Here is a 26,444-nt window from a genome sequence, read left to right as displayed (position 1 = left end):
CTTACATACCCGTGCTTGTTTCTCATGATTCCTCACAGAAGGTTCTGATGATATCTTCTTTTTGTAATCAATTACTCGTGCTACCAGCCACTGCCGGACCTCAATCAATTGAAGGGCCATGGTGTCCTTGTGGACTGCCTCTTTGGCAATGTCTTCTTCATTAAAAAAATCTCCTGAATGGTAGAAAGAGCTGAATTAACGTCTCACCAACCACGTTCTGCTTCATCTTTTAAGGCGATTGCTGTTTCAGATATCTTCTATGCTCTGTATTCCAGCACAAGGACTGTTGAGCTGAGCAACCTGCAATTCCTTGATAGCCTTCTGAAGCAATCCCTCAACTCATCCAGCTGATAAGCTTCCTTTTCCTCAGCCACTTGTTCAGTCGGTTTTCCATCAAAGAGAGGCCCTCCTTCTGAGCCCTCTAAAGAGTCTTCCTGCTCATCTACAAAGTTATTCTGGGTCACATCAAAATTTTGTTTGCTAGCACCAACAAATGCCAAAGAATCGTTCATCTGACAAACCAACCGCATCGATCCTTTCAGAAGTTTCCTCCACAGAGTTCAAGAAAATGCATTCAAAAGGTCTCCTCCATTGCCCAACAAACTAAACGGAACACCATGATCTGTCCCGTACACGGAACTTTAAACAAGACGACCAATCATCAGCGATTTCCTTTCCTTCCCAAAGAAAAAGACTAGAAGCATAGCCTAATGCAACGAAGAACACAGTGACTCTGTCCTCTGTATCTAAACCCCGAAGACCAACCGATGCCGTAATCAAGATACCACAAGCTAAATCCATCATCCACTTTACTTTCGGGGCAGACAAATCCAACGCTACCACCACATTTGAAAAGTAAGCAACCCCGAATCGAGAACGCAAGATCGCATCAGAATGAAACAAATCACCAACAATGATTCAAAGAAAATCCAAATAGACCAAAATGACCAGCATCGATCCCTCATTCGCATCGTTCCTCCAAGACCAGATCAAATCGAACATTAAACCCTAAAAACCGGAGGAGAAGGGTGCGAGGCCAAAGGGAAGCGGAAGGATCGCACGGACCGATCGAACGGAGGGGGCCTGTCGGAGCTGGAGATGGGAAGAGGAAAGGACCATCAATGGCGGAGAGATCGATGGCATCGGCCACGGGAGCTCCTTTTTCTTCCTTTCCACATCTCGGGATAGCGCAGGGAAGAAACAGGGAAGAAGCGGTGAACATGGAGGGATGGTCGAGCGGCAACGATGCGTTGGGTCGACGGGTGTTTGGAATGCAACAGTACCACAAGAGTCTTTTAAACCTGGGATCTCGCCGGGTGCTGGGATGTCATCAGTTCGGATTCGGGTCGGGTATTGGATGAACAGATAGTAGTCGAGCTCCCTTACCTGGTTATAATCCATCGGATCCACTTAGGATCCGAAAATGGTAAAAAGTATCGCAGAATCCGATTTCACCGACAGCAGTATCCGTCCTGCCAAGATTAAGAAAAGACCATATGTTGGTTAATGATGACGACGACATGCAGGATTAAGCACTCATTTAGTGGCTTACAATAGATGAATCCAATCCACAAAAGGGGTCACAATTTTGTTAAAAGATAACTACGTGTCCACACCATAAACAAGGGGGTGGCCTATGATGCCCATCTTGGATCCTGATTTGATGCCTATACATACAATCCCTACTGACGATAGTAATTATATTCAAGTGATAAGATCATAAAAATTGGTACAAATTACAAATAGATGAAGCTTCAATGCCAAATGAGTCTTGGGTGATGATCACTGAGCATAAAACATCTGAAAGACTCGACATCATTACTGCTTTATCATTTTATCAGAATAAGCAACGCATACTTTTACTTTTTCCACTTTCCCTCTACAAGATTTAGGAGCAACAGCAAGCATAATTTAAGCTAGGCTCCCTGGAAGAAATATATATACAAGCTTCACATATTATAAACAATTTTCTCAGGGATCAAAGAGTGAAGCTAAACAAAATTTCATATGCATGGAACCACCACCATATTCCGTTTCTATACTATTCACTATGGCAGCAAGGGGATCTGCAATCTTTACATAACGCATCAAAGAGCCTTCAGTAACCTGTTCCGTCAATTTCAATTTGCATCCAAGGTGTTGTATGTTGATTTCTCCAGTGATCTTGGCATGGTGGTTGGATGATATGAGCTCTCTTGTAATCATTGAAGCCAGTCTCATTGTCTCCTTTTTGTGGGGATAAAAGATAGTGGAAGCATGTCCCTTGTATGATCTATGGACTTGGATGCAATCTCTCTTGCATTCTTCAATGAACACAACATGTTCACAGGTTCAGCCTCGTTCAAGGCAGACATCATATAAAACAACACTTTATGGCATGCTTTTGCCAAGTCAGCAAAGTCTTCTTGTTCCTTGCAGAACTCAGATAGTTCAGAAGAATGATCTAAATTTTCATTCTGAGATGACACTTTAATTAACCTCCCTTCTTTGCTTCCCAAATGCTTGCTCACTTCTGATTCCAACTTTGCAGCCATGACAGCAGCCCGTGCAATGCACGAAGCCGGTAGCTGAAGAAAATAATAGCTAATTACTCGTTCCGGATCCGGGAAAATATTTCAAATTTAAAGCATCTGTTCAGTCAAATTTCCGATAAATGGTATCGATTTAGTTCCTGTACCAACATGATCTTGCACCAAACATACAAAAGATCAAATGATACATTCAGGTTCCTCATATGGAATTAAGCATGTCAAAAATTGAAACATAACTGACAAGTCACAAGTCAATGTTTGCATTATTATACTGTAAACAACAATTAAATTTAATTTGATGGTTTGATTTCATGTTTAGTTTGTCTCCTGAGCTACCAATTACAGCCTATGAAGCAGACAAACACATGGGTTTCAAATAGGTTCCATCATCTCTTGTTATATGGGCTATTTGACATCTATGCTAGTCACGAAGATAACTCAAGATTAGATCAAGGCAATTGAACTATTTAGTCTCACTATTAAACTGGGGACTATTTTGGATGTCATATACATATTGAAGCATTACAAGAAGATCTAGATTTTAGTCTTTCTCATAAACTCCACTTTGTTCTCATCCGTCTCATCTATCAATAAAAAGGGGTTAGTTAGATCCTACTTTTGTTCCCACTGATGCTTATCTCACATTCTTACCACCATCAAGGTTAGATTAGAGATGGGAGATGAGAGGAACCCAATTGGAAAATCCAAAGAAAGCCAAGCTAAATAATTAAATTTCTTGTGAATCATTGACCGAAATAATGGAAAAGAAGGGTAGAAAGACCACTAATAAAATTCGTGTAAATTGTCAACACATCTTGTAAAGTTTCTATGTTATCCAAGGTTTCTATGTTAATGTTAAAAAGGCAAGTATCCGTGACATATTTTATTCATCTATGGTCCAACTAACCAAGAGGCCCATTTGGCACTAACATATGGGATTCAAGAAATCAATTTGCAGATCAGTAGACATCAGGGACTAATATGCAAAATAATTTGTCTAAGAAACTAAGATAAAATGTAATTTTTTTATCCAATTCAACGATTTAAAGAAATATCCATGGCCAATGTCTTCCAAATCTTATGAAATTCTATTGCTAGTACATAATGTTACTGACCTAACACAATAAAAAGCTATTCAACACTTCAAAGTGACACATACCTTTGTAACTCCATGCCAATATTGACTGTTATACAAATTACAAGGTTACATAAGGTACAAGTTTGACATGTAACAATATTTAGCACAAAGATAAACTCTTGCAAATCATTTCTTTGCCAAAAGCAAACATCAAAGAGCTAATAAAATGGGAGGTAAGCTAAAAAAATGTTAAAATCAAGATTGATTATTCCTCTCTGAAATACATATTTCCAGAAAAAAATGTGCATTTACAGTCCACAATCTTCAGCATGGGCAAAATGAGATTCTTATATCCTATTCCCTTTGTGACCTTGTGTGTACCTATTTCCTTTAGGACCTTCTATGTGCACCTTGAAATGTAGTAAAATTGGACAAAGAAAGCTTAGGTAAACAGTTTTGGAGATCTAACCAGTTCTGCATCCCTCACGTATGTGAACAGTCAAAATGAAGGTACTCCGTTCTAGTAAAAATAAATTAACCCTTTCATTATCAGTTTCTGTCCCTTTCTTAGCATGGGCTGAGCAATAAGAACTAATAGAATAAACTACAAAGTTCAAACTATTTTTGATTTTGGGAATCCTTTTCCTACTCCTCGGTCATACATGAGTTGTTTATTGGACAAACTATTGAAACTTTTCAACCATATACAATACCTTTTCAAATTCAGATCCATCATAATCTCTTTCCAGTTTTCTTTTGGATTTTACGTGTTTTTTATTTAACAAGCATTATATATGTAAATAAAACAAGTAATATAATACAACAGATGTGATTACACATGTGATGGAAATAATCCTCAATTCCATTAGGATATAATTGAGAAGTCCCAATAATGAATGTACTTTCAGGACCATACACAAAGCTAGGCTAGTAAAGAAACATAAGATAGCAGAGAATTTCTAGATAATGATAATTTGAAATTACCTGTGCAAGCTTGGCAACATTAAGACCGAAGCTCTTATCCGATGCACCCCTTACAAGCTTATAAAGAAAAGTAACCTCTTTGTGACAAAGCTTATCAGCACTAGATATTGATTCAGATTCAGTAATTTCAAGAGGTTTTTGTGATGTCAGATAGGAAACATGATATGCCCCAACTGAACTTTTAAACTCTTTTTGGATATCCAGAATCTTTGGATAGTGAGTGACAAAAAGAACTATGCATTTCTTCTGTTTAAGAAAATACTGTAATGTAGCATAAGCAATTGCAACACCATCATATGTACTTGTGCCTCGACCAAGTTCATCAACGATGACAAGAGAGCATGATGAGCAATTATGTAGTATTTGAGAAGCCTCAGTCAACTCCTCAAAGAAGGTGCTTATTCCTTGCTGGATGCTGTCTGACGCACCCATACGAGTGTAAATTCCATCCAGCACATGCATCTTTACCAATGATGCTGGTACAAAGGAACCAACCTAGATGAATCAGAGGTACATCTTCATGACACAATTATCAGGAAAAAAGAACTCTCAACAATTTACTTAGAGCAACATGAATAAGGCCATCTTAGTGGTGCATCTAGTAAAAGTTTTCTAGTATTCATAATGAACCAGGAAACAAAAGGATGACATAACTAAGTTAGATGTACCAGACAAATAGAAATGATAAAAAAAAAAAAAGAAGTTTGACACTACTTAAACCACCACTTTATGATTAAATTCTTGATAGTGCTCTAGAATATTTTCATTCAAAAATTGATAAGATGAGTACAAATAGATGAATAATGACATGCCTAGCAATGTTTATGAAGGAACTATCTCATCAACATCAAAACAAAAGAAAAAAAAAATCCGCACATTACTGCTTTATGCACAATATGATCTTCAGTAAACCATCAAAAACTAAAAATTAAATGAGGATTGACAATAGTAATTTGATATCCTAAAGTATAGATCATCAACCAAAGACCTATTTATACCTGAGCCATAATTGCTATGAGAGCGACTTGGCGAATGTAGCAACTTTTCCCACCCATATTTGGTCCAGTCACAATTTGACAGTATTCACCATCGGCATGCAACTCGGTATCATTTGGGACAAAGTTATCACCAAGGATTGACTCCAGAACCTGCAGCAGCAGAATATGATCACATTTAACCAGCATATTAATATATTATAAAAGGAAAGAAAATTCTGCAAACAGTGACTTGCTTTCATGCAGTGTATCTATCAAGGCCAATTGTACAATTTAATTTTAGAGTCAGAGAAACAAAGGTATAAATATAACCTTCTTCAATCACCAAACAGCCAAGGATCATTAGATAAGAAAATGAAAGGCTTCACAAAGGCATGTTTTATCACTCCACAATAACAGTGTCAACTGCTACATCTTAGAAATAATGCAAAATGAACTATCCCGTTCTTGCACTGATTCGAGCAAATGTACAGTGGCTTATCTTCCCTTTGTGAAATATAAATATCAATGAATATGCAGCAGAAATGCAACAATAACTGACAGGATCAAATGGAACTAGATCAATGGCACACATACAGGTCACACCACAGTGCATAAACAACAAAATGAGGTTACAAAAAGGCAACTCTTGCAACAACAAGAAGCCAGTAACAGAGATGACATTTGAAACACAGTTGAGGAAACAGATACAGGATTCTGATAAGAGACTAGAACAGGAACAACAACAAAGATGAGAAAATTGTTGAATCTAGGCGATATATGCAATTAACACAGAATTTACTGGTTATAAAGGAGATATGGAGACGGCCTGAGGAGATATGAAATTAAAAAAACATGAAGAGTCATATCAAAATCATTGCTACTCACAGGATGACGGCCTGAGGAGATATGGATCTGACTAGGTTCATCATCATGAACAAAAACAGGACGAACATAATTCTGCAGAAAAAAATGAAGATAAATATCAACATGCTACTCAGACTGTAAATAAGACACAAATGTAAGCAAATAACTACAGTTTTCATATACCTCATTTCTTGAGAGGATGGCAAGTGAATGCAAGCAGTCCAAAGCAGCTAGAGCTTGAACAGCTGCTTGAAACTGAGGATAGTATTTCCCAAAACTCATCAAGAAATTGTCCCATGTTGTCCTACATGCAACAGCAAGTTCTTCTCTGGCAAGCAACAATTCATCCAAGGCTGCCAACACTTCAGGTGGGTGATATCGAATGGTCCTCTTAGTACTACTGACTTTTACCCAGTTCGAAGGCACCCTTAAATCTGCTGGCAGCTAGAACCACAGGAATACAATTCAATTAGGAAAAAAGATCAACACATCAGAAAAGAAAATTTCCCTCACATTTGCACACCAATACTATCAGTTCAAGAAGACTCCAAAGGCTTGTTAAAAACAACCATTTAAGGCATGGGGGTGCTTTGTAGAATCATTAGCAGGTCAATGGAATCCAATTTGCTTAAAGTGAAACAGAATTAACCCTGACATGCTAATAATTATCTGAAGAAGTATGAATTGACATCATTCGAGCTAAGACCTGACAAGTTCCAAGAATAAATTATACCAGTGGAACCAACTAAGAGCAATAAATGAATTTTAAGCTGGTGGAAATTGTATTTAATTCCATGTAACAAAATGAAAAGAGAAAGAAAGCAACAGGGAACAGATCAGAAGATTCAATGTTGATGTGTAGCATAGAAAGTAGATAGGATCCTATATCCATGACATTGTTGGCATGTAGCATAGTGGAAATTGCATTTAATTCCATGTGACAAAATGAAAAACAGATAGACAGAAAGCAACAGGAAACAGATCATAAGATTCAATATGGACGTGTGGCATAGGATGTAGAAAGGATCCGATCTCCATAACAAAAAAATGCAAATGCAAGTGCACCAAGCATAAGCACAAAAGGGTCAAAGAAACTTGGAACTTGTCCAGATAAGTAAAAAAAACATGTTCAATTGGCAATATTACTTCAATCATATGTGTCTTCCCAGAAACACTCATAAATTCCAAGTTGCGCACTCCAAGCTGCTTCCGATATTGGACAATAAGTAAATCCAGCTTCTCCTTTGCCAACTGAACAGCTATATGGCCTCTACCAATCTGAAAATAAAAATTCCTCACAAATTTTTCATTATAACCGAGCATAATTGTAACCAACACTGTAGTCCCTAACCTCAGGAAATTGATTGGTGCATGAAATAAATAAATTCAACATGTCACCCTGATCAGCTGCATCCTTGTTTAGAGATGATAGAAGTTTAACAGCATGACCCATTACAGTAGGTGAAGCAGCAGTCGAAATCAACCTTCTAAGTAAAGCAGATTTGACTTTTTTTTGCTGTGATGCTCCATAACCTGCATCACTCTCCACATAAAGCTTCTGTAATTGCTTCCCAGAGGTAAGTATAGCATGAATGACCCCGATAAACTGTAAAAAGAGATAAGAAAGAGAACATTTTAGATAAGGCATTGACATATTGTGTGACAGAATCTACAGCTAACAAACTCCCAACCTCGTTCAAGTAGAAAACCATTAGAAATACCAAAAATGAAGCATTACATACATCTAGCAATGACTATACCCAAAAATTATAGATCATTACCACGTATATGATCCGGTGCATGCTATTACTAATGGCAGTGAGACCTACTTTTACCTGCCTAAGTCTTACATGTTTTTTGCCAGATTGGCTGAGACACCTACATTTCAGCCTCATAGCAATGGAGGCAGGTCGACTGGATCAAATGCATCACTTGAAAGCCCTCTCAAACTTTTCTCTGGTCCTCCATCAGCTAAAACTGTCACGACCTACACCTTGATGGGATAACTGACTCATAATTTTATTAAGTCTGAACCATTGCACCAAAATACTCAAGTCTCCAAGATAATGGTAGTTCATCCATCTAGCCCTAACAAACCAAATCAGATCTTCGTCCACATCCAATGTGAGAGTAGTACAATCTGCCACACTTAAGAGGTTGGAGTCTTCGTTAATTCATGGATAGCCCTTTCATGCTTAAGCCACACACCATGCCCAATACTCAACGTAATGGAATAACCTATCGATGATAATGTACTCATCAAGTCCTTATAAACTAACATCTTTTTTGTGGAACTAAACCGTGGGAATTAAGGAGGTCCATACATGAGTTGTCTATAGTACATCAAGAGGCCTTTTGTTTCTACGACAATGAATGTAGAGGAATGTGTATTATTTATTTTTTCCTCATGGTTCTGACTATCTTTTACCTATTTCATTATTTTTCTCTTTTTTTCTCTTTTGACAGTGACACACCTGTATGAGCATGTCACTCACCTATATGGTACAATGTCAATGGCATGTATTAGTCCTGCAAAAACATGCCAGGCTACTGAATCCAGAAATCTTTTATTATGTCATGTGACCACCTTGTTTTTGCCAACACTAACTCAAATAAATTGCCACTTGCAAAAGCACAATTAATGCATTACATCAATGATGCAATCAAGCATATACAATCACTCTCATAAGGGCTGTTGATTAGTCTAGATTCTCAACTAGCTCCATATCTTATTGAAAGGGAAACAATTTATCGATGTTGCTGAAACTTCTTAAGGCAATAACTTGTCTATGTTAAGACAAAATTTCATGGACTACATAATGAGTTGCTTGAGACACCATCCTTCTGTTGAATCTCAGATTTTGATGATGAAACTAATTGATTATGTTTAGATGTTTAACTGTATTTTGAGTGATGCAGGTCTACTCGATCAGGATTAGACAGTTGACGCAGGAGGAATTGACGTTGCGCCGGAGAAGATCGCGTCAGGATATTGGATGGCAGAAGGCTTCGGACGTCGGGCATCGGGCCAAGGAGAGTGGAATTGCGCCAAGGATATCGGGGTTGCGGAGGTCAACTGCCGATTGGGCAACAAGCCGCAAGAGAGGACGATGCGCTGAAGAATCGGACGAAGCGCCAACCAAGGACGTGCTGGGCAACAGAATGTAAATTCGCGTTATAATAATTGTCTAGATCGGAGTAGAGTTTTGGCTTGTGTGTGCAGAATTAACTATGATAACGACGAAGACATAAAGCGAAACAAAGTGTCGGAGTCAAGCACGAAGAATTCATTGCAAGTTCGAGAGTTTGACGGAAGTCCGAAGGTTCGTCGGGAATGCTGCCGGAACTAGCCGAGAATGAGTAGGGAGCTTGCCGAAGGGTTTTTCGGAAGCTCGCCAGAAGGTTCGTTGGAAGTTCGTGGAGCTTGCCGAAGAAGCTCGTTGGAACTCGCCAAGATCAAATCGTGAAGTCTAGGAGCTTGCCGGGACTTTGCAGAATGGTTTCCGAGAGTTTATCGGAAGACCGTCGGAAGTTCGCCGGAAGAAGTCTTGACTTGCGGACTTTGTAATAGCTTAGGAAATGTCTTTAAATTCATATTTAGCACGTTAATTAGGGTTAGGATTAGGTGTTAATCCTATAACCCAAGTAGGGGCCAATTGGGCCCGAGTTCGGACTGGTTTGGGCCAAGTTTGGAGCCCAACCAGTGAGCTGAAATAGTGTAGGCAGTGGTACCGCCCAGAACCCGAGAACCGAGCGATGGCACCGCTGGACTAAGCGGTGGCACCGCCCAGCACCCGAGAGGTCCGGCGATGTCACCGCCGAACTGGGCAGTGGCACCGCCAGTACACTGTCAGTGTCAGACACTGATAGGCGATGGCACCGCCACCGACAGGCGGTGGCACCGCCAACCTCAGAAACCCAAGAGAATTCAAAATTTGGAGCCCAAATTTGAATCCTCTTGAGGCCTATAAATACCCCTCAATTCTCAGCAGAGAATACAACCTTTGAGAAGTTAGAGATTGAGATAAAGCCTTAGCAAAGTATTTAGCAAGTCTTGTCTTCAATTACTTTGAGTGTTCACCTCCTTCTTTCTATTCAAAAATTTGTAAGAGTGTGAACCACTTGTAAAAGGTTGTAAGAGTGGTATTTGTCCTTCCCCTTCAAAGAGATTTGCTAGTGGAAGTTGGGAGCCTCATCGAAGAAGGCTTCGCAAGTAGATGTAGGTTATTTAATCGAACCACTTTAAATTGGCATGTTCATTGAATGTGTAAGTACTTACCTTTTTGCAATCGTTATCTACACAGCAGCAAGTTTCCGGTTTTTACTTTACTCAAGTTACTATCAAAGTGAAATCTCCTTGTATTTTACGGAATCATCTTCGAACTTACAAGTTTTAATCCGCTGCACTAATTCACCCCCCCCCCCCTCTTAGTGCCGCTCCGATCCTAAGACCTCCAGCATTGTGAAGGTGTTCAACAAGTATCTATAAACACTAAACAATCATCAAAAGGGTAGTCAACTCTATTGCATCATGGTTCCTGCTGGTTAAAAAAAAAAACTATTGTTTATGGTTGATAAGTAGATCGCTAACATATTCCCAAGGCCATTTTGTGAATGATTGGATATTGCTCCCCCCTAAAACCCAATCAACTACACCGTTGGATGGCTGAAGATAACCCTGAGGAAACAATTATGGGAATCATATATATCTGATGAAGTCAGCCCGGGAATAACTATGTAAGAAGTAGACATTTGCACCTCAGGGACATAAAAATCATACAGATCTTGCATAACAACCTTGTGTGAGAGATCAATTGAGAATAACTTGAAGCAACATAAGATAAAATTTCTTAGATTGGTCTAATGAACCAGAAAGGTATACTCCTTGGACTTCGACATGGCATCACCAAGATGCATTTTCTTTTATGCAAAAGTGCCTAGAAGAAAAAGGAATGTATTCTCTGTTTTTCTCGCATCTAAAAGACTTAAATGTTTCAAGTTATTCAGTATGACAACACACACACAATATAACACTTAAACAAAGAATTAATTGTATGGAATGCTATCTCACTGACAAGTATGTTACTCTTTGTTTAATAGGTAATATCCATTTAGCTAGCTGCAACATACCATTTTCCCTAAGGGCGAATAAAAAAGCTGAGTGAGAGTAATACATTATTCTAAGACATGATATAGACAATTAATGTACTTCAGAGTTTGCCAATACATAATTTGAAGAGGTCATTTGAGTACAATCCAATAGCAATAACTTCAACCTAATAATACTAATTACAAGTGACTAGAAAGATATATAAGATTGCTCTTGGAAGATTAATTTTGATTACAACTTCATCACTAGAATTAAGCGATTGATTTTATCTCTTGAAATGCCTACAGAACTTGAGAAGAAGCCAACTAAAATTGTAACATCCCTCATTTCTGAATTTTCGTATAAGTTTCTAGTAGTAATGTAAGTATCTATTTTAAATTTGACAAAAGAGCTAAAGTATGAATCAGAGGTAACTTATTCATAAGATTTGGGGGATTTGTTCAAAAAAAAAAAAAAAAATCTGAGAACCTATATGTAAACCCTGAGGACCTAATCGTAAATATAGTAATACAAGGACTAAACTGCAAAATACACAAAATTACAAATCCCACCGCTTAAGCCTCTCTGTCTTCGTTCTTAAGGAACCAGAGAAGGCAGCTGCGTGGAAGAACAGAGAAAGAAGAAGAGAAAAAAAAGGGGGAAGAAGAAGAAGAAAGAAAAAAATTGGGACTTTGAGGTTTCTTACTCAAATTTTCTCAATTGGGATCATAATTCTCAAAGGCAAGTGTTCTAACCCCATCCTATAGAAATATTAGTCTCTGTTCTTATATTGATTCTAAATAATCTGAAGGATTTCTATTTAGAACCTGATATTTCTCTCTTTGGACATAGAACCATGGATCTGAAATTTTTCGGTAAACTGACCCCTATATACTATTCCAGCTATAAATTTTAGCACCAAATGTGGATTTGGGTAGGACCTAGTTCGTTTGAAATTAGACTCTTATATCTTTCTTTTGATCTTGATTTTGGACACCGCATACTTACCCAAACGCCTGTTTCAAATGAGCCTACAGATTTTGCAAAACAGAGATTAAAATTTCTGATCTTTCGATACTAAAATACTTATAAGTCTCTGTTAGAAATTCTGATTTGTACGAAACTGACTTCATTCGAAACTAGACTTGTAAACCTTTCTTTTGACATATAGATTGATAAAATTGGAATTCATATGCGTACCCTGTTATCTGTTGAATCCGACCCTATGAATTCTGCAAAACAGTGATTTTGTTCTTGACCTTGATTACTAAATCAACGATAACTCCATGTTGGAAACCCTGATTCATACGAAATTTGTTCATCAGAAAATAGATTGATATATCTTTCAACAATAGCTTTCTTGAGGGTATTGGAGCATAATTGATAACCTGAAGTATTTATCCAATGTGCCTCCCGAATTCTGTCAGAAATCGATCTCGCATCTTCCGTTTTCATTCGTTTGGAAATAGATTTTATTCAGTTCCCTTCACTCAATTGAGGCTTATATGAATGCTTGAATTCTTGTGTGCTCTTGTCTATAAATTATTTCCATACTTGAACATATTGTGTAATGTTCATGCTATATCACATTGATTTATATAGGCACATGTATATCCCATTGTTCCTCATTTGCTTATAAGGGCCTGATAAGCCAACTGACCAATAACTCCATTTTGGTCCTTCAACCACGGACCAAAATGCTTAAGCGGGAGTTCACGTAGTACACTCATCAGGCCCATATAAGCTAATCATACACATTGCCCACTTTCGATGTGGGACTAATGGGATGTTACAATATCCCCAACTTAATTAGCTTGACGTCCTCGTCAAGGCCCGACATAACCCAGATCGAACCCTAGTATAGTGTATGTGAGGATTAACACATTGCCCACTTCCGATGTGGGACTAATGGGATGTTACATTATCCCCAACTCAATTCAAATAAGAAGGTTAAATGAATTCAATGTCTAAAGGAATAAAACTGGAATAGACACATATCGAAAGCAAACGAGGAACAATGGGATATACATGTGCCTATATAAATCAATGTGATATAGCATGAACATTACACAATATGTTCAAGAATGGAAATAATTTATAGACAAGAGCACATAAGAATTTAAGCATTCATATAAGCCTCAATTGAGTGAAGGGAACTGAATGAAATCTATTTCCAAACGAATGAAAACGGAAGATGCAAAATCGATCAAGCTCGACTTCTGACAGAATTCGGGAGGCACATTGGATAAATACTTCAGGTTATCAATTATGCTCCAATACCCTCAAGAAAGCTATTGTTGAAAGATATATCAATCTATTTTCTGATGAACAAATTTCGTATGAATCAGGGTTTCCAACACGAAGTTACCGTTGATTTAGTAATCAAGGTCAAGAACAAAATCACTGTTTTGCAGAATTCATAGGGTCGGATTCAACAGATAACAGGGTACGCATATGAATTCCAATTTTATCAATCTATATGTCAAAAGAAGGTTTACAAGTCTAGTTTCGAATGAAGTCAGTTTCGTACAAATCAGAATTTCTAACAGAGACTTATAAGTATTTTAGTATCGAAAGATAAGAAATTTTGATCCCTGTTTTGCAAAATCTGTAGGATCATTTGATACAGGCGTTTGGGTAAATATTCGGTGTCCAAAATCAGGGTCAAAAGAAAGATATAAGAGTCTAATTTCAAACGAACTAAGTCCTGCCCAAATCCACATTTGGTGCTAAAATTTATAGCTGAAATAGTATATAGGGGTCAGTTTACTGAAAAATTTCAGATCCATGGTTCTATGTCCAAAGAGAGAAATATCAGGTTCTAAATAGAAATCCTTCAGATTAATTAGAATAAATATCAGAACAGAGACTAATATTTCTATAGGATGAGGTTAGAACACTTGCCTTTGAGAATTATGACCCCAATTGAGAAGATTTGAGTAAGAAACCTCAAAGCCCCAATTTTTTTCTTTCTTCTTCTTCTTCCCCCTTTTTTTTCTCTTCTTCTTTCTCTGTTCTTCCACGCAGCTGCCTTCTCTGGTTCCTTAAGAACGAAGGCAGAGAGGCTTAAGCGGTGGGATTTGTAATTTTGTGTATTTTGCAGTTTAGTCCTTGTATTACTATATTTACGATTAGGTCCTCAGGGTTTACATATAGGTCCTCAGATTTGTTTTTTTTTTTTTTTGAACAAATCCCCCAAATCTTATGAATAAGTTATCTCTGATTCATACTTTAACTCTTTTGTCAAATTTAAAATAGATACTTACATTACCACTAGAAACTTATATAAAAATTCAGAAATGAGGGATGTTACATTCTCCCCCCCTTAAAAGAAAAATTTAGTCCTCTAAATTTATCGTACCTCTATCGATGAAAGGATGGGGATACACCTTTTTCATTTCCTCCTCTAGCTCCCAGGTTGTTTCCTCTCCAGAATGATGTCTCCAAATAACTTGAACCAATGGGATGACCCGATTCCTTAGGATTTTTTCTTTCTTATCAACAATCTGAATGAGCTCTTCCACATAAGATAAATCTTTAATGACTTTTTTGATGACTTTGAGCAGTTTAATGTCACGACCCGAGTCTGATAAGCCAACTGGCCAATAACTCCATTTTGGTCCTTCAACCACGGACCAAAATGCTTAAGCGAGAGTTAACATAGTACACTCATCAGGCCCTTATAAGCTAATCATACACATTGCCCACTTCCGATGTGGGACTAATGGGATGTTACATTATCCCCAACTCAATTAGCTTGACGTCCTCGTCAAGGCCCGTCATAACCCAGATCGAACCCTAGCATAATGCATGTGAGGATTAACTCAGTGGTGGCTCCACGCCGTGATGAGTTCTATGACTCCATCCACATGTAGCCCTTTCCTACTCGAGCCCTCTCACCCTGCCCAAATGCTAAGTCGGCTCTGATACCAAATGTCATGACCCGAGTCTGATGAGCCAACTGGCCAATAACTCCATTTTGGTCTTTCAACCACGGACCAAAATGCTTAAGCGGGAGTTAACGTAGTACACTCATCAGGCCCTTATAAGCTAATCATACACATTGACCACTTCCGATGTGGGACTAATGGGATGTTACAAAAACTGTGCTTCAAGTTAATGAATTGGATATAAATGAAAACATATTCTGAGAACTGTGGATATCTTGCAAGAATATACATCGTCCACAGGAAAAAAGTGCAGGAAGGAATAGCACATACATGATATACCATGATACAGGTATAATAGATTTATCCTGTACTAATTATATCAATGTCAGACTATCAAGACTTGAGAATACCATTGGGAACCAATTTTTATTCTACAATTGCATCTTAACCAAAGAAACCAACAGGTCCGGCACTACCTCTGCTGCTGTGGAAGTTCGATGAAAAATTCTCGATATTCCTCGTTGAACATCAGGTGACTTCCCTAGCATAGTTAAAATTGAAGACATAACCTCACTGAGCTCGGACTGCCTAAATGCATCAGAGTGATTCTCAACTCCAAGCTCCATTTCCACCTGTGACCCCTTGCACGAGCCCATTGATTCAGCAATCTCAGAAACCGCATCAAGACGAGCTGATATTGAGTTTCTATCACACAAAGGATGAGTTACCTGCAATAAAAACTTGAATATCAACAAAGAATAGAGAGAACTGGGGAAGAAACATTGTGTTCTTCATGCAAACAACTTATGTAATGCTAACTTGAAAGTGAAGGAAAAGTATTGCAGATTTTTTTCTTTATTTTTTTTCTTTTTCCCGTTTAGTTGAAGAAAGTGCTTCATAGTCACTCAAAATGACTTCATATTAAGAGATTATGCAGTAAATGTGCATTTCAGTGCAATCAAGTATAACTATACCAAAAAGCTTACCCAGTGTTTGAAAAGCCTTGATCCATATGCAGTACACGTATGATTCATAACTTGAAATAGGGACCCTTCTGAAGAACCATCAGAGTTGTTTGCCAAAACCTAAAAAAATTATCAAGATTAATTAAACCAAAATATAAATTTGTTTCATGATGAAAAAAGAAACTGACATTGGACCTTGAAGTTTCAATTTGAACTTGTCTCCCATAGATGAAAGAGAGAGGAAAAGGAGACTATGCCACTAAACTAGGATAAATCTATTACAATAATGAAATAAACAATTTCATGAGACAGCCTCTAAGGCTTACAATACATCATAAACTAAGATCACTCGTGGTTGTAAATTTCTTATTCATAAATCTCAAAATCCCACAAAATGTTGTCTAAACTATCCTGATCCAATCTATAACTAGAATGACTCGAAGACAAGCATACAATGAATTCTTTTCCTTATTCACAATTCAAAAAACTCTCAAATTATCTTCCCGGTTTGCTATGACATTACACTTTTAGTTTTGTTCAAAAGCAACTTTCTACTGCAGCCTCATCAGTTGGGTACTCTTTCAATTGCTATGGCTGAAAGCAAGGTATATAGTTTCAAATAATACCGCCCAGTACGGGTGGTACGTACCGGTCCGTCAGTTGACCGGTACACGGACCGCCCGTTATCGGACGATATATATATATATATATATATATTCTTTTTTTTTTAAGGCAACATCGCCCGTGAGGGAGAAGGAAAAAAAAAAAAAAAAAAAAAAAAAAATATATATATATATATATATATATATATATATATATATATATATATATATATATATATATATATATATATATATATATATATATATATATATATACGAGGCGACGTTGCCTAGATGACGTCGCCCCACTTGGGGAAGAGAGAGGCGACATCGCTTCGGCGATGTCGTCGATACATGCATATATACATATATACATATATACATATATACATATATATACATATATATATATATGTCGAACAGTGTACCGCTCGGTATACAGTATCGTACTATACCGAGCGAATATCGAAATATCGGTACGGTACGATATTTCAAACCTTAGCTGAAAGTACATTTACCATCCAAATGTCTGATCATAATTAAGATTACTTCCAAGCAAGGTCTTCAATTTTGAATAATACCAAGCAGTACATACCGATTTGCCAGCAGACCGATACACAGACAGCCCGCTACCGGGCGATATTTTTTTTTGTATATATATATATATATATATATATATATATATATATATAAAGGCAACGTCGCCTCGTTTTTCTGCGACGTCGCAGATTTTTTTTTTTACTTATATATATATATATATATATATATATATATATATATATATATATATATAGAGAGAGAGAGAGAGAGAGAGAGAGAGAGAGAGGCGGCATCGCCTCATTTTTCTACGACGTCGCCCCGCGTGGGGAGAAGGGAGGTGACGTCGCAGATTTTTTTGTTTTACTTTTATATATAAATATATATATATCTAAATATATACATAAATAGAGGCGACTTCGTAGATTTTGTTTTTACTTATATATATATATAAATATATATATATATATATAGAGAGAGAGAGAGAGCCGAACGTCACCTCATTTTTCTATGACATTGCCATGGTGATGTCGCCCCATCTGGGGAGAAGAGAGGCAACGTCGCCTCACGTGGGGAGAGGAGAGGAGATGTCGCTTCGGCGATATCGTCGAAAAAGATTTTTTTTACTTATATATATATATATATACCGAGCGATAAACCAAAATATACCGCTCGATATATAGTATTGTGCTGCACCGTACCAAGCGAAGGTGACGTCACCCCGCTTGGGGAGAAGAGAGGCAACGTCGCCTCACGTGGGGAGAAGAGAGGAGACGTCGCTTTGATGACATCGCCAAAAAAGATTTTTCTTTTACTTATATATATATATATATATATATATATATATATATATATATATATATATATATATATATATATATATATCGACGACATCGTCAGTATGATATTTCAATCCTTGCTTCCAAGTAACACTTAAAAAGTGCATTAAGATTGATCTGCATCTGCAAATAATATATATCACTTGTCCATTAGTAAACCAAATGTGTATATGCATTGACCATCTTAAGTGTGAGACAAAGAGATTAACTTCAACCATATAGAGACAAAGTTTCCACAAATTCAGAGTTAAGCTTATTTAAGTCATCTCAGACTTAGATTATTTATTATCAGAAGCCTTCATCTTCTTTGTTAAGTAATATATTTGCTGTTGATGAAAGATCACTTTGAAAACTAGGACATTCAGAGGATACCCAATCAAAATCATAAACTTATATTCAAGGATTGTCATTTGTCTCGAACCAGTACATGCTGACCAATATTTACTAGTCCATAAGTGTGAACTGGGATGAAGTCTGTCCCTTTTCGAGTTGTCCAGATGTGGAACAGGCTTGCCATCGAAGCCTTCCCCCAATGACTGTCAATCCGCCTAGCACTCCTCTATGGTCACTGCCACCATCTCCTCTTTCTTTCTCCTCCCATCCTCTTCTTCTCAGTAATCAGTATCCTCCTTCTCTTCCTCCTTTTCTTCTCCTCCCCCACCTTCCCCCCTCGCCTCTTCTTGGCACCACAATACATACCGATGTACTTACTGTATGTTATATGCCAACATGGACTGGACACATACTGATACAGTCATGGAGCGCATCAAAATGGCAAACCTTGTTTACATTGATAAAATTGAGTCTACAACTAGAGGATGAAGGAAAAAAGACAAATTTGAAATGGATGATAGTGCTGCATTTTACTGTGTCTTGCACAAACACAACAAACATGATCTCATAAAAACTTTATAGCTGCCATTTTCAGAAAGAAAAAAAGAAAACTATAAATGACATATACACATACATCAATATTATATTGAGCATGATAAGAAAAACTACCTCAAGCTGATGAAGGGCATTTGCTGATAAAGTCATCTCAAAGTTGCTAGAAATAGGCCGAAATGAAGCAGTGGAGCCTACTATCCGTTCCAACCCAAAATCTCTAAGATAACGAATGGTCAATGCCAACGCCTGAATGGGTAATTCAGGCATGGCCATAATTTTCTGTAAGGGGAAATCAAAGAAAAATGGTAATCTACGGTGAATCTAAGAGCTATATATCATATATATCAGTCTTTGTGAATGAAAAAGACAATGCTGTGATGCATATGGCCACAGAAAGTGGTGATAAAGAGATAGATACACAGAAAAAGAAAAGCAAACATGAGGGCAAGTGCAGGGAGACAGGAGCAGGCAGGAAGAGAGAGAGAGAGGGAAGGGGGGGGGAGAGGTGGGTGGGATGGGATGATGTTTATTCATATGCAAAACAAAGATGATATTGGTCATGACTCCAAGTATTTTATGAACTATACTAATAAACAAGCATACCTCAATTGTAGGATGATTATATCCTTCCTCTCTTCTATCACCATTTTCTGTATTGTTTACAGCAGCCAGAACATTGTCATCTGTGATCTCATACAAAGAAATCACTTCAGCAAGTGCACCCCCATCACTATAACAATCACGTGAGGCACGCTCAACCCGAACATTGGATGTAGGTCCAGCATATGCCAGTAGAAGCTAAGAAAGAAAACATTGCACATAAACAACATTAGCACAAAACCACTGAACCTGTCATGATTATCAGTTTGTTGAACATAGAAAGCAGGATCACATCAAGAAATTACACCTTACCAAATAATGCACCAGTGCACCTAGTTAAATCAAATTCTGGGCAACTCTATATTCCATGCAAATATTTGACTATAGATTTAATGAGACAAATGTTAGTTGTCAGGAAAGAACCTAGTTGGCAGATTTGAGCTGTAACAGTAATGGAGATCAGTTATATCAAAAGGCTCTGATCTCGATGGCAATGTTTTGTTCTGCTGATATTGATAAATATCTTGCAAGTGATTGCAGTCTCTCATACTAAGCAATATAAAAAAAAAGTCACTGTTGTGCAAAACCAGGTAAGGATTTAATCCGGGTGAAAATTTTAATTTAAATAGCATTAAGCAAATGCAAATATTTTTTAATGCATGTAATCATCCAAAAGGGTGACACATAAGGTAAATCTCGACTATTCAGACACAGATTCAATAGGAGAATCCTATAAATACAATAAAAAAAGTTATCCATATGTATCATGAAACAGAAGAAAGAAAAAAAAATGAAATGGGTTAATAGAAGACGGCTTCCTTGATGACAAAGGAGTTGAGTTCCAGTAATCCCATATTAGTTTCAAATTACATTGTCAATAAATACTGACCTTCTCTGTTGTTGCGGAAAGGGGTTCCCCCAAAAGAATCTCAGCAGGAGATACACTAATCAGCACCGCCTCGAGCCCTGTCCTTATCGAATCATCGTTGAACTCCCCATGAACAACATCCCCCGTCGAGACCTCCACGGCGATGATCCCGATCCTCACAGCAAACCTTCCCTCGAGATGCACCCTCCCCGGAACCAGTTCCTTCTCTACGACACAAGCAAGGTAATTGCTCCCCGAGATGCTGACCCCCTCATCCCTCGCACCGCCCATGTCCTCTGCGGCCTCAATGGTCGACCTCGTGTACAATGCGGACAGGCCCCGGGAAAAGGGTCCGAGACGGTTGGAACCGTGCGCCTTGATGGCGGCGGTCTCGGTCTGCTTCACGACGCCGACCTTGTAACCCGCGGCAACGAGGCGCCGAACATGGAAGTGGAGCCGGAACGTGGGGATACTGGCGGTGAGGAAGTTACGGTCGACGTGAGCGAAGATTCCGAGGACCCGGGCGGCAATTTCTGCGTCCTCGCCAAAGAAACGGTACTTGTACCCGACCTCGATCATGAGAAGAACGTCTGGGTACTTAGTTTTGAGGTCAAGAACTTGTTGTTCAAGAGGCGTGTATGCAGGGTTTTGTGGAAGGGGTTTGGCGGCGGCAGCCGAGGAGGAGGAGGAGGAGGAGGAGGAGGAGGAGGAAGAGGGGGAAGAGAGGTCAAGGAGCTTGGAAAGGAAGCGGCGGTGGAGGAAAGGGTTGGAGGGAGGAATGGCGGCGGGGGATTGAGGGGAGGGGGGTGTCGATTTCTTGGGTTTGGGGGGAGGCGAAGGGGTTAGGGTTTGAAGCCTACGCTTGGCGGAGGGGGAGAAGGAGACGGTGGCGGAGATTCTTGGGGAGGGTTTAGGCTGCGACGGGGGAGAAGCAGACGAAGGGATCTGAGGGGGTTTGGGGGCGAAGAAGCGGGAGATGGTCTGTTGCTTTGGCTTCCCCATGTTGAGGTGTGAGAGAGAGAGAGGGGTGACAACGCGGGAAGCGGCAAAGGTATATATATAGATCGAGAGAGAGAGAGAGAGAGAGAGAGAGAGAGAGAGAACCAGCGATCGACACAAATAGGGCCGCTCATGTTGGAGAATAAGGTTGACGAAAAAAAAAAACAATTTCTCGGATCATATTCAACCTCAACTAAAACTCGTTGAGATGGCAAGGAAGCCATTAAAATGGATTGAGATTTCTTCATCACCAGCAATTACAAGTACATATGAGAAGATAACAAGGAGGCTGGCCCGATTCAATTTGACCAGGTCTCCTTACATCTATAGTATCGCTAGCTTTCTCAATCCTGCGCCTATTTAGCTTAGCTTGATGACACAGTTGCTTGTAAAAAGGGACAGAGTACAAACAAAAGCATTCATTTGATGAAACCAGCCGACTTCTACTGCCACCCCAACAGCTTCACAGACCTTCTTACCATGATGAACTTGAACCTTGACAACTGTAGTGGGATCATCGATAAAACAGATCCGTAGCTCTGCATCCATTGTAATATGCATTCATTGATTGAGATATTCTCAAAACCTAAATATCTTAGTCATAAGATAGATAAACGAATAAAGATATCCCTTCGTGGTAAAAGTATGCCAAAAAAAAAAGCCACTGCTTGCAGGAGTGAAGCTGCTATATTGACAACAGAAATTTTATATCTCTGTTAGGGTTTATATCTCTGTTAGATACAATGTACTATATCTCTGTTAAATTAGATATGCACTTGTCTCAGTTATGTACAGAAGCTCCTAAACGATAATAGACATACTAAATTTATCTTTATATTCCAAATTTGAATACAGCTATCATCGAATATTATGTTACCACCTGAAATGGTACAAAATGGGTGGTATATATTGATATGGGAGTGGATCGGTACAAGAACCACTATTGTTTCGGGTAATCTATTCCAACTCAGAAATTTTTTTTAGCATCCAACCTATCATTAAAAAAAGAAGAAAAAAAAACCTAAAATAGAAATATGAGCCCTCTTCTCATGTAGCATCATCGCTTTGCAACGTCACTATCATCGCATTCCTCCTCTTCTTCTTTCTCCTTTGCCACTTCTTCTTCCTTCTTCACCGCTTTCTCTTCTCCCTCCTCTTTTGCCACCCACCCTTCCTCTTCTTCTTTTTTCCTTCCTTTCATAAACATCAATGTTTATTTGTGTAATGACACATGATATTACATCGATAATGACTAGTATACTGATTCGATTAGATGACCAACCAAAACGGTGATCGTGCTGTCATATTAGATGACAATTGAGCTATGACATGCCCATGATATAACATAAAATGTTACTTTAAAATCAAATGGTTTGACATTCTGATATAATTACTTTATCATCGAATATATTGCAATATGTGCCTCGCATAAACCTGAGAAAATAAAGTATAACCAGAAAACGCTGAAATAACGGAACAGAGTGTCGATCTTTACCAACAATATTCCTTCAACACTTCTTTGCATGCCTTGTTTCATGTAGCTGAATCAAAAGAAAAAGGAAAGCAATAAAAAAAATATATAGTTAATAAGTTATTAAGCTCCAACACCATATTAGAGCAATAAGAGAGAGAAATGACAAAGTTAGGGGCATTCACCCCATATAAGTTACAAATGCAACTCAAATTTCCAAAAATTACTTGGAAATTTATTCGTTAACAACTAAAAAAAGCAAAATTATCTTAATTCCCTCTGAAGATTAATCCTGTATGGTCATGACTTGCATGACCACCCACAATCGATGTTGAATGTCAAAGACAAATCAATTGCTTATGTACCAAAGCCCCAAACTTAGCACACAGCATTTTCCCAGCGACGGCTCAATCAAGAGTGCGTCTTCAGGAGATTTATCTAAGAGAGAGAGAGAGAGAGAGGGTAGGTCCTAAACAATTGATAACTAGTATGAATAGAAGCATAGTGAAATATCCAATTCACTATTTGCATTAACTACTATCCTCATATTGTCTCTACAGACTCTACAACATCTGCTATTTATCCAATAATTCTCATCTTCGGTCTTTCTTTCTTTCAACCACATAAAGAAAAATTTTGGCCTTGCATGACAGGAAAATGGAACTTGTGGAATCGCACAAGGGTGCGAGAGAAAAGATTCCGAGTGGTATCAAGTTGAGAAAATTAAATCTAGGAATCTATGAACAACAAACAACATCGAATCGAACGACTTGGGTTTGCAATTGACCAAGTACAACTAAATCATTTCCTGGATTTCATCTTGAATCAGACAATAAGCGTGACACTCGAGAACGAAGTCATCGAACGTGTGGCAACATCGAACGGTAGGCAGAAGAACGACAAATCAGATAACAATAGTAACAAACAAGAACTAATTCAAGAAAAGTAGGGTAACATCAACTTCTGCGAACTGAGGCCCGAACGACCAAACCAGACAAGGATAGTAACAGTCAAGAACAAAAGTGATCGAGTGTGGGGCTTTGGGCTCAAGAAAACATCTCTAAGGCTTTCAGGGTGGAGACTATAGAAGAAATCTACATGGGGGAATCGAGATGGGAGTGGACTTACTTGACCTTCATGCGGGCGAGGCGATCGAGCACGGAGGCGTCCTTCTCCATCTTTCGCTCCTTCGACTCGAAGGTCTAGTTGGAGAGGGGGTACGTGTACACCACCGATGAGGTCACCATCTCACTGCTCCTTCCTCTTGCCTCGTTTAGGCCTCTCCGAAAGGGAGGTAACGATGGAGGAGATGGTTGGTTCTTGAACTTGGACGGGTGCAATAATATATTAGTGTTATGCCAAATCAAACCCTTTTTTTTTTTACCATATTTATTTATTGTTATGTAAATCTAATATTTATATATTATCATAATATTTCAATATTATTTATGAAACCGAGGGTTATTCTCTTCCCGCCTTTTCCATGTTTTTGTGTTTATCTTAACTGGTTGGTGTTGGTTTTAATTAATTTACTTTTAAATTATTTTTTTAAACGTAAACTTGAGAAATAGTATTCAAATTTTAATATAAAATATTTTAAATATAAATAATCCAGAATATATTAACATAAATATTTTATAATATTAAAATGATCGTATAAAAAACATTTTAGTATTGACTTTTTATGGAATGACACTCCGGTATTCATTTTTTACCCTAAGGATATTTTTTTTTATAAATGATAAAAAAAATTACGAACCAAACCCAATTGAAATTGGAGATTTTTTATATTTGTTTCGTGATTCAACGTAACCTATAATTCAATATTCACTAAACCGACTCAAACTTTTACATAATAAATAACAAAGACATTATTCTTACCTAACTAATATTTTTCATATTTTTTAGGAATTAATTATTAAAAGTTAAATATTTATCAATTAATATTATAATCGAGTGTAATTTAATTTAATTTAATTTTACATATAACTCGATCAACTTACTAAACCCAACCTAAATTTCATATAACCATTAAGACATGGTTTTAAGATGATTAATATTTTTATTTTATTATTTTTTTAAAAAATATATAATTAACTATCAAAATTTTAAAAAAAATGAATTATTTTATGGTCGACCATAACTTAGTCATCCAATAAACTAACTCAAAATTCCACCAAACTATCTAGCCATTATTCTAAAATGACTAGTATAATTATTTTATTTTATATAATTTTATGATAATTAATTATTAAAATTGAATATTTTTTAAATAGCTTATATAATCAAGTGTAACTTTGTCAACTTTCACTATATCAACCCAAACTTTTACATAATTATTAAAACATAATTTTAAGATTATTAGTATCAATTTTTTCTATTTTAAACAATATATGACAATTAATTATTAAAATTTGATGTTTTTTGAATTTATATCTTAGTCAAGTATAATTTTAGTTCACTTTCAAGTGTAATTTGGTTAAATATTAATTTTTTTAAGGTGTTATATATCATAACGTGAAATTTTACTTTCGTCACTTATCCTTTATAACAAAAAAACAAACAAACCAAACTGGATTGGTTTATCCTATAAAAGAATCAGTTTGTACATTATAACTCATTTAGGCAAAAGTTTAATTATATTTTCATCAAAATAGAAAAATGGCGTCTCTAGATAAAAACATGATATTTCTATTGGCATCCTCTTTGCTGTTTACAATCATATTTTAAAAAATAATATTTCAAGGATATCCCTCTTAAATACCTATTTTTTTTTTCTTTCTTCTCTTTATCGATGAGTGATGAGCAATGTCGAAGCGATATCAAATGACGATGATTGGGAGAGGTAGAGGAAGAGAGTGGGTGGGAGGTGAAGGTAGAGTGCAAAGGAGCAAAGGCGAGAGAAAGTGAGAGGGGAGGTGGAGGTAGGGGAGGGGAAGGTTGAGAGTGAGGGGGAGATAGTGTGTTGGGGATAGATGAGCAAGCAAACGATAAAAAACATAATATTATAATGTAATTAAAAAGAATACTTTCAATCAAGAAAATTAATGTATTATTTAAACAAGAGGTAAAATATAGAACACTTATAAGATATTCCCAAGTGCACATACTCTATCTTGCTTCATGAACTATGATCATATTTATAGGACCTAGTGGTAACTACCTCATTCTATTATGTCACTCATGATTGAGTTAGGTGTAGGAACTATCCTATAACTTCTAGATCATAGGTCACTAACTTAGAATATGCCTATAATTATCT

The 26,444-nt window shown here is 37.4% G+C and overlaps 1 protein-coding gene across 5 annotated transcripts; it reads right to left on the bottom strand.

Moving 5' to 3' along the window:
- Positions 1-1,937: 1,937 nt before the first annotated feature.
- Positions 1,938-24,476, bottom strand: LOC135617487 (DNA mismatch repair protein MSH3-like). Of its 5 annotated transcripts, none has more exons than XM_065117757.1 (14): positions 24,311-24,476; positions 23,207-23,252; positions 20,734-22,250; positions 19,848-20,042; positions 19,359-19,523; positions 16,400-16,498; positions 15,890-16,141; positions 7,786-8,040; positions 7,581-7,712; positions 6,618-6,878; positions 6,456-6,527; positions 5,592-5,741; positions 4,594-5,088; positions 1,938-2,567 (listed from the first exon to the last, which is right to left on the bottom strand). In XM_065117757.1, the coding sequence occupies exons 3-14, from the start codon at positions 21,712-21,714 to the stop codon at positions 2,217-2,219; spliced, it is 3,408 nt and encodes a 1,135-aa protein (XP_064973829.1). In that variant the 5' UTR covers positions 21,715-22,250; positions 23,207-23,252; positions 24,311-24,476; the 3' UTR covers positions 1,938-2,216. The 5 variants fall into 5 exon arrangements, with proteins under 5 accessions (XP_064973829.1, XP_064973831.1, XP_064973830.1 ...); XM_065117762.1 differs by having other exon boundaries at positions 2,495-2,630; XM_065117760.1 differs by having other exon boundaries at positions 2,552-2,686.
- Positions 24,477-26,444: the final 1,968 nt, after the last annotated feature.

Source organism: Musa acuminata, chromosome BXJ2-7 (assembly GCF_036884655.1).
Source record: "Musa acuminata AAA Group cultivar baxijiao chromosome BXJ2-7, Cavendish_Baxijiao_AAA, whole genome shotgun sequence".
Lineage (NCBI taxonomy): Eukaryota > Viridiplantae > Streptophyta > Magnoliopsida > Zingiberales > Musaceae > Musa > Musa acuminata.
This window is presented reverse-complemented; position numbering and strand designations above follow the sequence as displayed.